The 13,768-nt window shown below is 38.6% G+C and overlaps 1 protein-coding gene across 3 annotated transcripts in view; it reads left to right on the top strand.

Moving 5' to 3' along the window:
- The window catches only part of CDK19 (cyclin dependent kinase 19), a 180,559-nt gene that overhangs the window by 150,184 nt on the left and 16,607 nt on the right, over positions 1–13,768 (top strand). For all 3 annotated transcript variants that reach the window (XM_029944497.1, XM_029944498.1, XM_029944499.1), the window contains 6 exons: positions 873–1,004; positions 5,332–5,475; positions 5,621–5,690; positions 11,400–11,472; positions 12,431–12,528; positions 13,481–13,559. In XM_029944497.1, the coding sequence (XP_029800357.1) occupies positions 873–1,004; positions 5,332–5,475; positions 5,621–5,690; positions 11,400–11,472; positions 12,431–12,528; positions 13,481–13,559 (596 nt within the window). The remainder of the gene's footprint in view (positions 1–872; positions 1,005–5,331; positions 5,476–5,620; positions 5,691–11,399; positions 11,473–12,430; positions 12,529–13,480; positions 13,560–13,768) is intronic.

Raw genomic sequence — 13,768 nt, 5'->3', positions numbered from 1 at the left:
ATAACAAATTATCGCTTACATATTATATACATTTTCTTGGAAATGTGTATGTGATGTGCTGGTAATTATACAACAGTAGCTCTCTGGAGGGACAAAAGCCCCAATTTTTAGCATTTGTTGTTTTACATGATGTCAATATTCCCATGATAGCCAATTTCAAGTCAGCCACATGATTTCATGGAAGAAATGCGTAAAACCAGCTCTCATGCATCCATGAGCCAATTCCAGCTCATCCCACATTCAGATGTGGTCAGTGTTTAGATGCATAGGTGTCCAGAGGTTATAATTAATAATGGAAACTTTTAGACTATTTCCATTTAAAACAACCTTGGAGAGGGGCGCCTGGGTGGCTCAGTCCATTAAGTGTCCAACTTTGCCTGAGGTCATGATCTCACAGTTTGTAAATGTGAGTCCTACATCAGGCTCTGTGCTGACAGCTCAGAGCCTGGAGCCTGCTTCGGATTCTGTGTCTCCCTCTCTATCTCTCTGCCCCTCCCCTGCTCGTGCTCTGTCTCTATCTCTCAAAAATAAATAAATGGCAAAAACAAAGTAAAACTAAAAAAACATTTAAGAATATTATGTCTCTGAAAGCCAGGGAACCAAAGTCAGACTGGATTCTATTTATGACTGTATTTACTAGCTCAGTGGGCTTGGGCAAGTCAAAATATCATTAAGCCTCAGTTTCTTTATCAGTAGAATAGGTACAATAATAATATCTACTCAGAAGGAGGGATCTGGTGCCTGGTACAGACCCCTGGTTGAAAAGGGAAGAAAAGAATTGCCTTATAAAGTTAGTGGCTATTGTCATCAACCATGCATGGTTCTAGTAGCATGCCAAACTGAGTGTTATTTTAATTTATTTCATTTTTCAGCTGACATGGGTTTTGCCAGATTATTCAATTCTCCTCTAAAACCACTAGCAGATTTGGATCCAGTAGTTGTGACTTTTTGGTATCGGGCTCCAGAACTTCTGCTTGGTGCAAGGCATTATACAAAGGCCATTGGTAAGTTAGTCTAAAATGATTTACTCTTGCGGCGCCTCAGTCAGTTGAGCATCCGACTTCAGCTCAAGTCATGATCTCACGGTTCGTGGGTTCAGGCCCCGTGTCAGCCTCTGCGCTGACAGCTTGCTCAGAGCCTGGAGCCTGCTTCAGATTCTGTGTCTCCTTCTCTCTCTGCCCCTCCCCTGTTCATGCTCTCTGTCTCTCAATAATAAGTAAATGTAAAAAAAATTTTTTTAGTGATTTACTCTCTTAGCATCAAATTATTGTAAATACCACATAGTATAATAATAATAATGAAGCTGCTTTGTAAAAACCACTTTATATCTCTTTGTAAAAGTCCTATTGTCTTCTGTATTCCTAGATTTTATACTCTGGTAGATTAGGATTTTTAACTGTATAGGAGACTATGGTTCTTCTAAAAGAAGAAAGCATATTCTCTTAGAGAATAGAGTTATCTGATCCTGTTGGGTTGCCATGGAAATGATAACATGCAAGTTTTATTTTGCACTTGCCTACCATTGATCAGAAGAACTGAAGAGAGATTTAGAATTGTTTTCTCCACAAAAGGAAAAACAGAAAACAAATAGTGTGGTGTTGGCGAAAGCCCCTTCTATTGGGGAAAAGTCAGTCTGTCCGTCCTTTCCTAAACAAGAAGTAATGTGACTAATTTTTCTCTCCTGCCATTACACTGATCAGAATAGCAGTTTCTCATTACAGTAGGAAGTAGTCTGGGTAGATTAACAGTGCTCAGTCTCTTGCCTTTTCACCAAGTGAAAAAACTGAATAAGAAAATCTGTTATAAACACACTCTGTGTAGGTGTTGAAGTCCGCTCCAGAACTGACAAAGATTTTGCTACCTGATGACTACAGTGTCCTCAGAGGGCCCAGCTATGAATTAAGGGAATCAGGAAGAGAGAGTCTCCTCAAACTTAGAGATTTCTTGAAATGAGGTGAAAAGAGAAGATAAAAGGTGGATAGTACTGTCACTGATGGGCTAGTTCTATAAGGTGCCAAAATCTGCATGTATTTCTTGAAATTTTCCTTTTGTGGAATTTTCCATTTGCTGGTATTAGAGTGATACCAGTTTTGACTACATTTAGCTGCTTTTGTTGAGTTCTATTTAATAAAGGCACCAAAAATATGAAATTATTAAAAACAGATGAGCACAAGCCTTTCTCTGTTAAACTTCTGAAAAGCCCTGGCATGCAAAGAACTACAAAGGAAGCTCCCACGTTGGAAGAGATCTGGTAGATCATTAACCTATTCATGGGTAAAAGGAGAAACAAGAAATAAAAGAGAGTGATGTCCTCATTCATCAGGTCTGATCTCTGCAAAACTGAGACACCCAGAGCATATTTCTACCTTGTCCAGGTATTGAGACGCTAGCAAGGTACTGGAATCTTTTAATACTTTGCAAATATTGCTGAAAGATTTTGTTAAATTCACAAAAAATCCCAGGAGTGTTTGACAGTAGAGGAGTCTGAAACTGACCTTAGACCCTTCTTCCAGCAGCTGAGCCCACAGCGGGGCTGCGTTCAGAGGCTACCAAGGTCATGCTCTGAGCCACCGACAGTGGCAGCTGTCTGTGAAGGATTCAGAACTACAGAAGCAGATGGAAGGAATAGAGGGCTCTCAGAATGAGGACTCTCCTTACATTCCAGCGAGAGATTTTCACAGAGGAACTGTATCTTTGAAACTTTTAGAATTATGTTTGCTTTTTCTCTGAGTTCTCTCAATTGAGAGCAGTAAAGTCTCTTAGATAGTCTCAGAAAGCACCAGGGGATGGCAAGAGACTGAAGATCCACCAGAGAAAGAGGGCTGTTAGTTGGGTAGCACCAGGTAGTACCTCAGAGCAGAACTGATGAGATAACCCAGGACGCAGGGCAGCAAGTAGGGGAGGCGCTAACAGTAGAAATCCACGTGTGCTGCTCTCATACCACGCTCTACACAGTCTAGATCTAAAAGGGAGATTTCCAGTAAGAAAAGGCAGATTCAGCCAAAACCTCCTGTGAAACCAAGTGATGTTCCACCAAAGCCTGTCCCCACCCTCAGAGATTCTTATCGAGCCAATCCGTGGTAGTAAGTCCCATATTTAGTACATGTCGTCAAGTGGTGCTGTTGCTCTGTCCACCTGCCTCGACAGCCCAGACGTTGAGAAGCACAGTTCTATGAATATTTTCTGATTAACTGTTCTCCTATTGAAATAAAACTAGATGTCTTTTGGGGAAATAAAGCTAACTGGGTATGAATTAGAAATCAACTACATTTCCTGTTTGCTCAGGGTAAGGACAACAGAAATTGAATTTAAACCAATTTACAACTTACAGATAAAGATAAAAATATAGTCGTTAATTTTCCAGTTTAGCTAAGTTACAGTTATCCCTTCTGGATAGAAATTAGGAAAGAAGACCCAGAAAAAGAATATTCCCCAAATCAGTTATTTTTAGGCTTGAAATATATTTGTAGCAGATGTTATAAATACATACAATAAATACATAGCCATTCATTTATTCTTACTCTGCTCCATACCTGGTTCATGTTAGAAATAAGTATTATTTCTATTCAGAGCATATGAAAAAAAGGGCGTGATGATTTGATATCAGTGAAGTTTTATGGAATAACATTTAGGGGGGAGGGAGAGTAACAGTGTGTGTGTGTGTGTGTGTGTGTGTGTGTGTGTGTGTGTGTGTGTGTAGGGAGGGAAGGAGGAAGGAAGAAAGGAACAAGTCTTGAGAGCTAAGAAATGGGTATAAATGAAACAGGAACCAGATGACCATTTAAAATTAGAAACTAATATGAGGCAAGATACCCTAGAATTTAACATTACCTGCTACACTAAGGTTTCTTCTCTTAGCAATTCTCTGGGGAAACTAGATCCTGGCTTCTGTCCTTTAAATGGAAGGCAGAGCAGAAATTGGCATGACCAGGAGCATGCAGTCCTGGTCCCGGCTGACTTCATAGTGGGGGCAACCAGCGGGAAGAGAGATGGGACTGTCAGGGTCAAGGGTGACAACAACACCATGTGGGAGAGAGAAAAGAATTTAAAAGTGGACCCTGAAGAGTATAATTACTCTACTCTTTCATGATGGATGTTCATGATGATGGTGACCCTTCTAAGTCATTAAGAAAGAGTAAATGATATTTTATACCCTCTTAAGATGGCAGGTAATGGTGTGATAAAAAATGGGTATTAAAGGGATAGGTTTCCATTATCCAAAAGGCTAACTTATGTGAAAGGAAACTATTCCTGAATGGAGTGAGACATTACTGTATGGCTCTTTTCATTTGGCAATTCATTGTATGAAATCCCATCCCAACATTTATTCTAGCTAATGGATATAGTTAGACTTTTTTCTTAAGTAGCTTGTCTACAGAATGTGATTCCCACATTTAGTAGGCTGCTAAACACTGTGCTTTTCTATACTATACTGTGGTCTGTGCATTATTATTTAAAAAAAAATACTACATAGCGTTTATTTAAGTGGGCAAACATAAATATATATCTTACAAAAATTAACCTGTGCATTTGGCAAAGCATTGTGAATATAATATGATAGCCTTAGAATCTAAACTACAGTTTTTCAATGTGTAAAATCCAAATAGAATAGTCTAAAACTAGTAATTTGAAATGGTTAGTAAAACTTTTAAAGATGCCTGACTTTATCCTGGAGTATTGGAGCTTTGGAATGGCTTAATCCAAGTGAATATGTTCAAACAACATCTCTACCGGTGTCATGCTGTACCCTTGTATGCTCATATTTATCAGCTTTTAGACCTTCCAATTTGTTGGAAAAACTGAACTTGGTAGTCTTTCAAACAAAAGTTGAGTTTTTCCCAAATCATTTTATATGGTCTATCCTGTCTGTCTAGACTCGAAAATCAGAAATTACCCTCTCTCATTATGTATTTGATTGATTTAAAGGAATGTATCACTGTACCTGATGATGATATTGTTTTAGTCTTCCCAGGTCATGAGTTATTTTTTTACCTTGCATTAGATTATCAGTTGAATGTGTCACTGACTACCTTGTTAATAGTGGTTAGAAAGGCTTTGCCTAAATGTAAATTCCTTGCTTGCTAAATTGAGTTTCCCAAGTGTATCTTCACTAGGAAATTTACAGGTAAATGTTTTTGATTTGGCTTTCAATCTGTTATGTGATGATACAACTATTTCATGTTATATATATGTTTTCTTGACATAGTTATCATACTTTGTATATTTCATCACTGAAAAGTATTTTTACATGTAGGTTATGATTATACCTAGGAATTATAACCCAAGAAATATAATAAATGTGCACAAAAACTTATTCTTCTTCCTTCATAGATATATGGGCAATAGGTTGCATATTTGCTGAATTGTTGACTTCAGAACCTATTTTTCACTGTCGTCAGGAAGATATAAAAACAAGCAATCCCTTTCATCATGATCAACTAGATCGGATATTTAGTGTCATGGGGTTTCCTGCAGGTAATTTATTTTTCTTCTCAAAATACTGTTTGAAATTCCTTTCCAAAAGCATATTTTGGGTATTTTTATGTATATTTTTAAACTAAGATAGATTTTCAATATAAATACATTATTTTCTATAACAATATTCAATATTTTTTATAAGATAAAGATTGGGAAGATATTAGAAAGATGCCAGAGTACCCTACGCTTCAGAAAGACTTTAGAAGAACAACGTAAGTAATTTCATATTAAATATAAGAGTAACTTCACTGGGAATATTTAAATTAATCCTTTAACAAAACAGATATAGATTAGTATTTAAATCAGAAATTTAGATTTTAATATTTTAATTATGCTTATGATTTAAAGACGATTTTCCTGATGTTGCTAACGTAAATGTTAGGCTCAGACTGTAGTATTTTACAAACTTTTAAGACTGTTAAGGGTCAATATAGTGTTTAAGTGTGTCTCCTGTTTTAGCATGTTGAGGGCTCAGTCCAAGGCTACAACTGTGACTTTATCTTAGTCTGAATAATGACTAGGGACTGAAATGCTGGGTGAGGCAAACAGGAAGGACAGCAGAAGGAAGACCACATGGCCCGGAAGCCAGGGTAAAACACCCTGGTGGGGACGTGTATACTGAGCAGAAAGAGAATAAAGGTGACAGCGTGAGAGGAGTTTGTTATGAATGCACACACTTAGAGGAAGAGGTGGAAGAGGTAGAAGCGGTTTCCAAGACAGGATAGCTTGTAGGAACAAAAGCAGACATGATAAAGTGGGAATGGCACTAGTCATTTTTGGCCCCTCTTTTACACAGTTCTTGGTGGGGTCTTTTTCCTGCCTCTCTGTCTTAAAGATGGCACTGGTATTGCTCAAGGTTCTGTCTTGGGCTGTCTTTTCATTCCGAACATTTTCCTGGGCAGTCTCTCTGACCTTAGTGGCCACAATTTACCATCGCTTATGCTAATAATTCCCAGTTTATGCATCTGACTCAGATTTCCTTTCTAAGTTTCAGACCCTAAATTAGTCTAATTGCCTTATGGAATCCCAGCCTGAAATTCCCATAAATACTTTAAATGTCCAAAATTGAACTCATCACCTCTCCTCCTACACCTTCCTCCCGCTGTATTTCCTCTATTAGGAAATGACTCCGTGATTCACCCAGTTGTTCAAGCCCGAGACCTAACATATCCCTGATCCCTCTTTTAGCCCCTTCTCTTCCATTTTACCCTGCAGGTCCAAAAAACTAGTAAATCTAGTCAGTTCTTTGTATTTCTCTCCATCGAATCTGCTACAGTCCAGACCACTCTTTCTCACTTAAGGATCCTGCAGTGGCCTCCCAACTCATATTTCTACCTCTGGTCTTTATTCCAACTCACTGTCTATACCACAGTCACTGCCCAAAGCACATTTGATCATGTTGGCCTCCTCGCTGCTCTCAGTTTACCATTGCTCTCACATCCTTAGTATGGCTTAAGGAGCTCTGGCTTCTGCATCACAAAATTCATCTCTTACACAACTCTCCACTTTGTATTGTACAGCCTAGACATCATGAATTTCTTTAAGAAGCTTGAAAACCCAGAGCTTTTTTTTTTTTTTTTTTTTTTGACATTTGGGTTTTTACACATACTGTTCCTTCAGTCTAGGATGTACTTCCCTCCCACTCATTTCCTCAGATTAACTCCTATTTTTCCTTTCTACTTGTCCTTTAAGGTCTCGCCTTAGACATCTCTTGCCTGCTGAGGCCCCCATTGACCTTCTGGGTCTGAGTCACACATTCCTCCCTTGCATCCTGGGCTGCTTCTCTCAGCACTGATGGCTTTGCTCTACAGTTAGGTTTTTTGTTTTTGTTTTTGTTTTTGTTTTTAATTTTTGAGAGAGAGAAAGAGAGAGAGAAAATCCCAAGCAGACTCCATACTCTACACAGAGCCCAATGTGGGGCTTGATCCCACGACCTGAGCCGAAATCAAGAATAGGACATTCAACTGCCTGAGACATCCAGGCACCCCTACAGTTAGTTTTTGAATACTTATCTGTCTTTCCCTCTAGATAGTATGGGTTATGTCTTTTTTTAATTATAGTTTATTGTCAAGTTGGTTTTCATAAAACACCCAGTGCTCATCCCAACAAGTGCCCTCCTCCATGCCCATCACCCATTTTCCCCTCTCCCCATACCCCATCAACCCTCAGTTTGTTCTCAGTATTTAAGAGTCTCTTATGGTTTGCTTCCCTTCCTCTCCTTAACTTTTTTTTTTCCCTTTCCTCTTCCCTATGGTCCTCTGTTAAGTTTCTCCTGTTCCACATATGAGTGAAAACATGTGGTATCTGTCTTTCTCTGCCTGACTTATTTCACTTAGCATAACACCCTTGAGTTCCATCCACGTTGCTACGAATGGCCAGATATCATTCTTTCTCATTGCCATGTAGTATTCCATTGTATATATAAACCACATCTTCTTGATCCATTCGTCAGTTGGCAGACATTTAGGCTGTTTCCATTATTTGGCTATTGTTGAAAGTGCCGCTATGAACATTGGGGTACATATGCTCCTATGCATCAGCACTTCTGTATCCCTTGGGTAAATCCCTAGCAGTGCTATTGCTGGGCCATAGGGGAGTTCTATTATTAACTTTTTGAGGCACCTCCACACTGGTTTCCAGAGCAGCTGCACCAGTTTCCATTCCCACCAACAGTGTAGGAGTGTGCCCGCCTCTCCACACCCTCACCAGCATCTATAGTCTCTTGATTTGTTCATTTTAGCCACTCTGGGATTATGTCTTCTTTATACACCATTACATGTATCTCTGGGGCCTGGTACATAGTACATGCTCATTAGTTACCTGTCAAATGGACATTATATGAAAGTGGCTCAAGTAATTGAAGACATGCTAATAATATAAAAGATGGAGAAAATTAATGTAGGCAGTTAACACTTACCTTAGTGTTGAAAAACCAAAGGAAAATTTTCACATAAAATGATAGTGTTTATAGTAACTAGAAATAAAAGGAGAGAAGTTCTAAAAGATAACTGAAATTCATTTAGAAAAGTCATAGGAAAAGCTCAGCAATAAGAGCTCATATGTCTTAAGCAAACAATTGTACCTCCATGAAAGCAGCTACTAATATATAAGATGAAAGGAATTTATTAAAAATAAGCTAAATCTAGGGGCACCTGGGTGGTTCAGTGGTTAAGTGTCCAACTTCAGCTCAGGTCATGATCTCATGGTTCACAGGTTCGAGCCCCATGTAGGGCTCTGTGCTGACAGCTCAGAGCCTGGAGCCTGCTTTGTGGATTCTGTCTCCCCCTTTCGCTCCCCCTCCCCCACTCATACTCTTTCTGTCTGCCTGTCTCTCTCTCTCTCTCTCTCTCAGAAATAAGTGAAACATTAAAAAAAATTTAATTAGCTAAATTTAATGTAGTACATACAAGCCACTAAAGTAAAATGTAATTTTAAAAATCCAGAAAAAATTATTTCAAATGACATAAAAAGTAAAGGAAAAATAACTTGTTTTCATTATATCAGATGAAAATAACCCAAAAAATTACTTTTAAAGTGAGTCAGGAAGGATAGTGATAGAAGTGCCTGTAATCTTTCTGGTGTCAGCTTTTATTAGTTACATAGAAGGCAAGGTGAAAATAGGATGAAAAGGAAATCTATTAGTTGACTTTAAAATTGAATGTTCCAAAAAGCATGGTCTGATCTTATGATAGAAATAAATAACTTAGAATCTGGAGTTAACCCAAGAAATCAGGAACTCAACAGAAAGACCAAAGACAGGTATGTAGACAAACCACATTTCTGCATAAACGTTAAAATTTCTTCCCATTAGTAAACTCAGTGGTTACCTTGCTAATATAAATGTTCCTGGTATTGGAGAGGAAAAAAAATTTTTTTTAATTTTTTAAGATCTTATTTTTAAGCAAATCTATACCCAATGTGGGACTCAGACTTATAACCCTGAGATCAAGAATTGCATGCCCTGAAAATTTTTTAAATTAATACACATGGCAAAGAGTTTATTATTATGTTTTTAATATTTATTTATTTTTGAGAAAGAGAAAGAGGAGTTCAACTGGGGAGGGGCAGAAAGAGAGGGAGACATAGAATCCGAAAGTTAGCACAGGGCCAGACACAGGGCTCGAACTCACAAACTGTGAGATCATGACCTGAATCAAAGTCAGACACTAACTGACTGAGCCACCCAGGCTCCCCAGATGGCAAAGATTTTAAAAATGAACATACCTAGGGCTGGCAGGGGTATGATAAAATGGACACTCTTCTTTGTATGCCACTGGTGAGGACAGTGTTTCTCAAACTTTAATGTACCTACAAATCACCTGGAGACCTTGTTACAAATGCAGATTCTGATCCAGAATTTGGGATAGGGCCTGATAATCTACGTTTCTAATGTGGGCGCTCAGGGGCCCATGCTGCTGATCTGAGGGCCAGGTTCATGTAGCAAGGTTCTAGAGCACATAAAAATGACTTTGAACTGTACATGCCCATTGACCTAATAAACCCAAGAATTTATCTTGTGGAAGCAGTCAGAGTAGCCACACGTAGCTAACCAAGTGTTTAATATGTGTCAGGCATGGTGCCAAACCCTTGCCTACATTTTCTCATATGGTCCCCACAACAACTCTGTAAGATAGGTATAGTTACAATGTTCAATTTTCAGATGAGGAAGCTAAGGCTTTCATAGGGGTTCACTAACTGCCCAAGGTCACACTGCTGGTAAATGACTGAGTCAGAGTCTGGAAAGGGTCTCTGTTTCTCACCTGTGTGCAGCATTGTCTCCCTACCATGTGGACCTGTACCTCCCAACCTCCCTACCTACAAGGTACCTTCCTACCTACGAGGACCTGTATTTAACTATTGTGAAGCAAATAACATCGGTAACTGTAGGAGTATACATACACAACCACTATAAGATGAGTAGTTTAAAGAGCATCGAACAAGGAAAAATGTTTATGAAACAATATTAAGTGAAAAGAGTTGGGACAATTTGTATAGTGTGATCCCAATTTTATAAAAACAACAAAACCCCTCTATGTCTGTATCATATATATAAAAGTATAGCAAAAATGCCAAAGGAAAGATTGTAAAATCTTGACAGTATTTTGTTTGTTTGTTTGTTTGTTTTAATCATTGAATGGCTTGATTGTGAGTGATTTCAGTTTTCTTCTTTATACTTTTCCATATTCTCTGTTTTCTACCATGAACACATATGTTACTTATTTTTTGACCTTTTTAATGTGAAATATTTCATGTATAGGAAAGAACATGTATTCTGAATTTGTATTTATCATTCCACATTTTTCATTATAGTTCTGCTAAAGGTGTTACATATCTCCTAATGAATTATTGTTCAGTTTAATATATTTTTGATCTGTATATAAATTATAGTCTGTATTTTATTTGCTGTTTGCTTTTATTTCCAACTCAACCTCTTATTCATTTTAACTATTGTTTAACATTCCGTTCTGTGAATATGTAACAGTGTACCCATTCTTTATTTGATAGACATTTGTGTAGCTTATAGTGTTTTCCTATTACAGGAATGCTGTTAAGAACATTCTTTTTCACTCATCCTTATATACATGCACAGAGGAATCTCTTAGAGTATGTACCTAGGAAGGGAATTGCTAGGCTATAGGTTATTAACACTTTCAACTCTAATGGTTAATGTGTGATTATCTTCCAACGCAATTGTAACAATAGAAACTCTTACATGCCGTGTTTAACAATTCCTGCGTCACACATTTGCCGATATTTGGTTATGTATTTTTTCATTAATCAGAAAAGATAGTGGCCTAAGCATGTACCTTATAGGAAAACCAATCTGGGAACTTTATTGTGTACACTGTACTTCAATAATAAACAGTGTTTGAAAAAAAAATGTGAGTGTTTCCAGTGATGTGATTATTCTGTTCTTGCAGGTATGCCAACAGTAGCCTCATAAAGTACATGGAAAAACACAAGGTCAAACCTGACAGCAAAGTGTTCCTCTTGGTAGGTGCTTCTTGGTCAGACGGGGGAGTTGGTCTGTAGCACAGACCCGTCTTGTCTCATGCATCATGGAATTGTCCTAGCTACCTTCGTCTTTATTTATTTTTGAGAGAGAGTATGCATGCATGCGTGTACACATGCACGTGCATGAGCCCGGAAGGTGCAGAGAATCTTAAGACTCATAAGCAGGCTCCACATCCAGTGGGGAGTTCCACACAGGGCTTGATCCTGCAACCATGAGATCAGGCCCTGAGCTGAAATAAAAAGTCTGGAAGCTTAACTGACTGAGCCACCTAGGTGCCCCAAACTGGTGATTTTTTTTAAGTTTATTTATTTATCGGGGGTGGGGAGGGACAGAGAGAGACAGGGAGAGAGATAACCCCAAGCAAGATCTTAGTAGTCTGTGTAGAGCCCTGTGTGGGGCTTGAATTCACGAATTTCGAGATCATAACCTGAACCAAAATCAAGAATCAGTTGCTCAACCAACTGAGCCCCGCCAGGTGCCCTCCGCCTTTTTTTTAAGTAGGCTCTACACCCAGCATGGTGTTCATGAGGTCATGAGTCCAAGCCCTGAGCTGAGATCAAGAGTCAGATGCTTAACCGACTGAGCCACACTGGCACCCCTCCTACTCTTTAGAAAGAAAAGAAATCTGTGGATCCTAAGGCAAAATTAAGTATTTTTCTTTGAGATGTCACTCTTGACTTCCAGACTTAATTTTTTCCAATTTTTCTGATTTATCAGCAGAAAATAAAATTACATACCAAAAGGGCTTTAATGTTCATGATTTCTGCCAGTTTTACATAAATGTATGTAGTGTGCTAGTCACTGCATACTAATCTTTGGTGAGCTTATACGAAATGGGATTTGATATTCGTCCTGCTAGACATGAATAGAAAAGTCAAAACACAGATTTATAAACAATGTTTCCATGTGCTATTGATTTCTTACGTGTTACTCTAGCTCCAGAAACTCCTTACTATGGATCCAACCAAGAGAATTACCTCGGAGCAAGCTCTGCAGGATCCCTATTTTCAGGAGGACCCCTTGCCAACATTAGAGTATGTATGCTACGTTTTCTGTGTCCTTTGCTTCAGGTCGAGGATATCAGGTGGGAGCTAAAGTACGAGAAGCGCTTGTTCCTATAGTGTTACTGAAGTCTCCCATTAATCCTACCGTGGAGAAGAACTGCCTAGAAAAAGGGCCTGTATTCTGAAGCAGGCAAAGCTACTTTTGGGAGAGGTGGGAATGGAAATAGGTATTTTAGGAATGCCCATCATTCAGTATACAGAGAAAACTACAACTGAGCACAGGCAGGATGTTTACAGACAGGCAGATGAGTTTAAACCAAACCAGTAGGAAGCTGCTAATTTAAAAGTCTGCGTGTCCACTGTGCTGCCCAAACCTCTACATTTCCCATCCTTATTACGCCCATATGCTTGTAGTTGTTGGAGATGTGGCTTTTCTTGAAGAAAAAAGAAAGTATGTTCATGGCTGAGGCAATTACAAATTCAGTTATCTTTAGTGCTAATTAAGTTTGTGTGGAGAAACTTCTACATCAAATATGTCAACTGTCTAACGGCAGTTAAGATCTATTATTGCAAGTGGTAATTAGTTTAAGACTTAGACAACAAATTATTGTTTCATTTTGTTTTTAAGTTTTAGAGAGAGAACACAAGCCAGGGAGACGGGCAGAGGCAGAGAGAGAGAGACAGAGAGAATCTTAAGCAGGCTCCATGCTCCGTGCAGAGCCAGACTCAGGACTCTGGCCCACGACACTGGGATCAGGACCAGAGCCAAAATCAAGGGCCACCCAGGGTCCCCCCAAAATTCGTTTCTTACTTGCTTTAATTAAGTTGTCTTGGGAGGCATCCAGCAAATAGTAGCTATCAATGAAGAGCAGGAAATATGTTAAGGGGGGGAAAAGTGGAATTTTAAATTAGCAAGGTCAAGGATACTATAGATTTTAGGTCCTGATGTGTATTCTTCTTTTTAAAAAAAATTATTTTTTAGTGTGTTTGCTGGCTGCCAGATTCCATACCCCAAACGAGAATTCCTTAATGAAGATGAACCTGAAGAGAAAGGTGATAAGGTATAAGCTACACAGTACATTTCTACTCCCAGGGAATAAGGGAGGCAAAATGAGAATTTAGGGAAGTATAATTTCATGATTCCTATGTATTTAGTTGCTTTCTATATAATTATGTGCTTTATTGTAGATGTACTTTGCAATTTGAAATATCACAAGTTTGCAGACAAATGAACTTATGATTTGTTTTAGAGCCCATTTTACTCCCTGAT

Source organism: Suricata suricatta, chromosome 7, assembly GCF_006229205.1.
Source record: "Suricata suricatta isolate VVHF042 chromosome 7, meerkat_22Aug2017_6uvM2_HiC, whole genome shotgun sequence".
Taxonomy (NCBI): domain Eukaryota; kingdom Metazoa; phylum Chordata; class Mammalia; order Carnivora; family Herpestidae; genus Suricata; species Suricata suricatta.
Note: the sequence above shows the minus strand (reverse complement) of the source record. Positions and strands in the feature narration are given on the sequence as shown.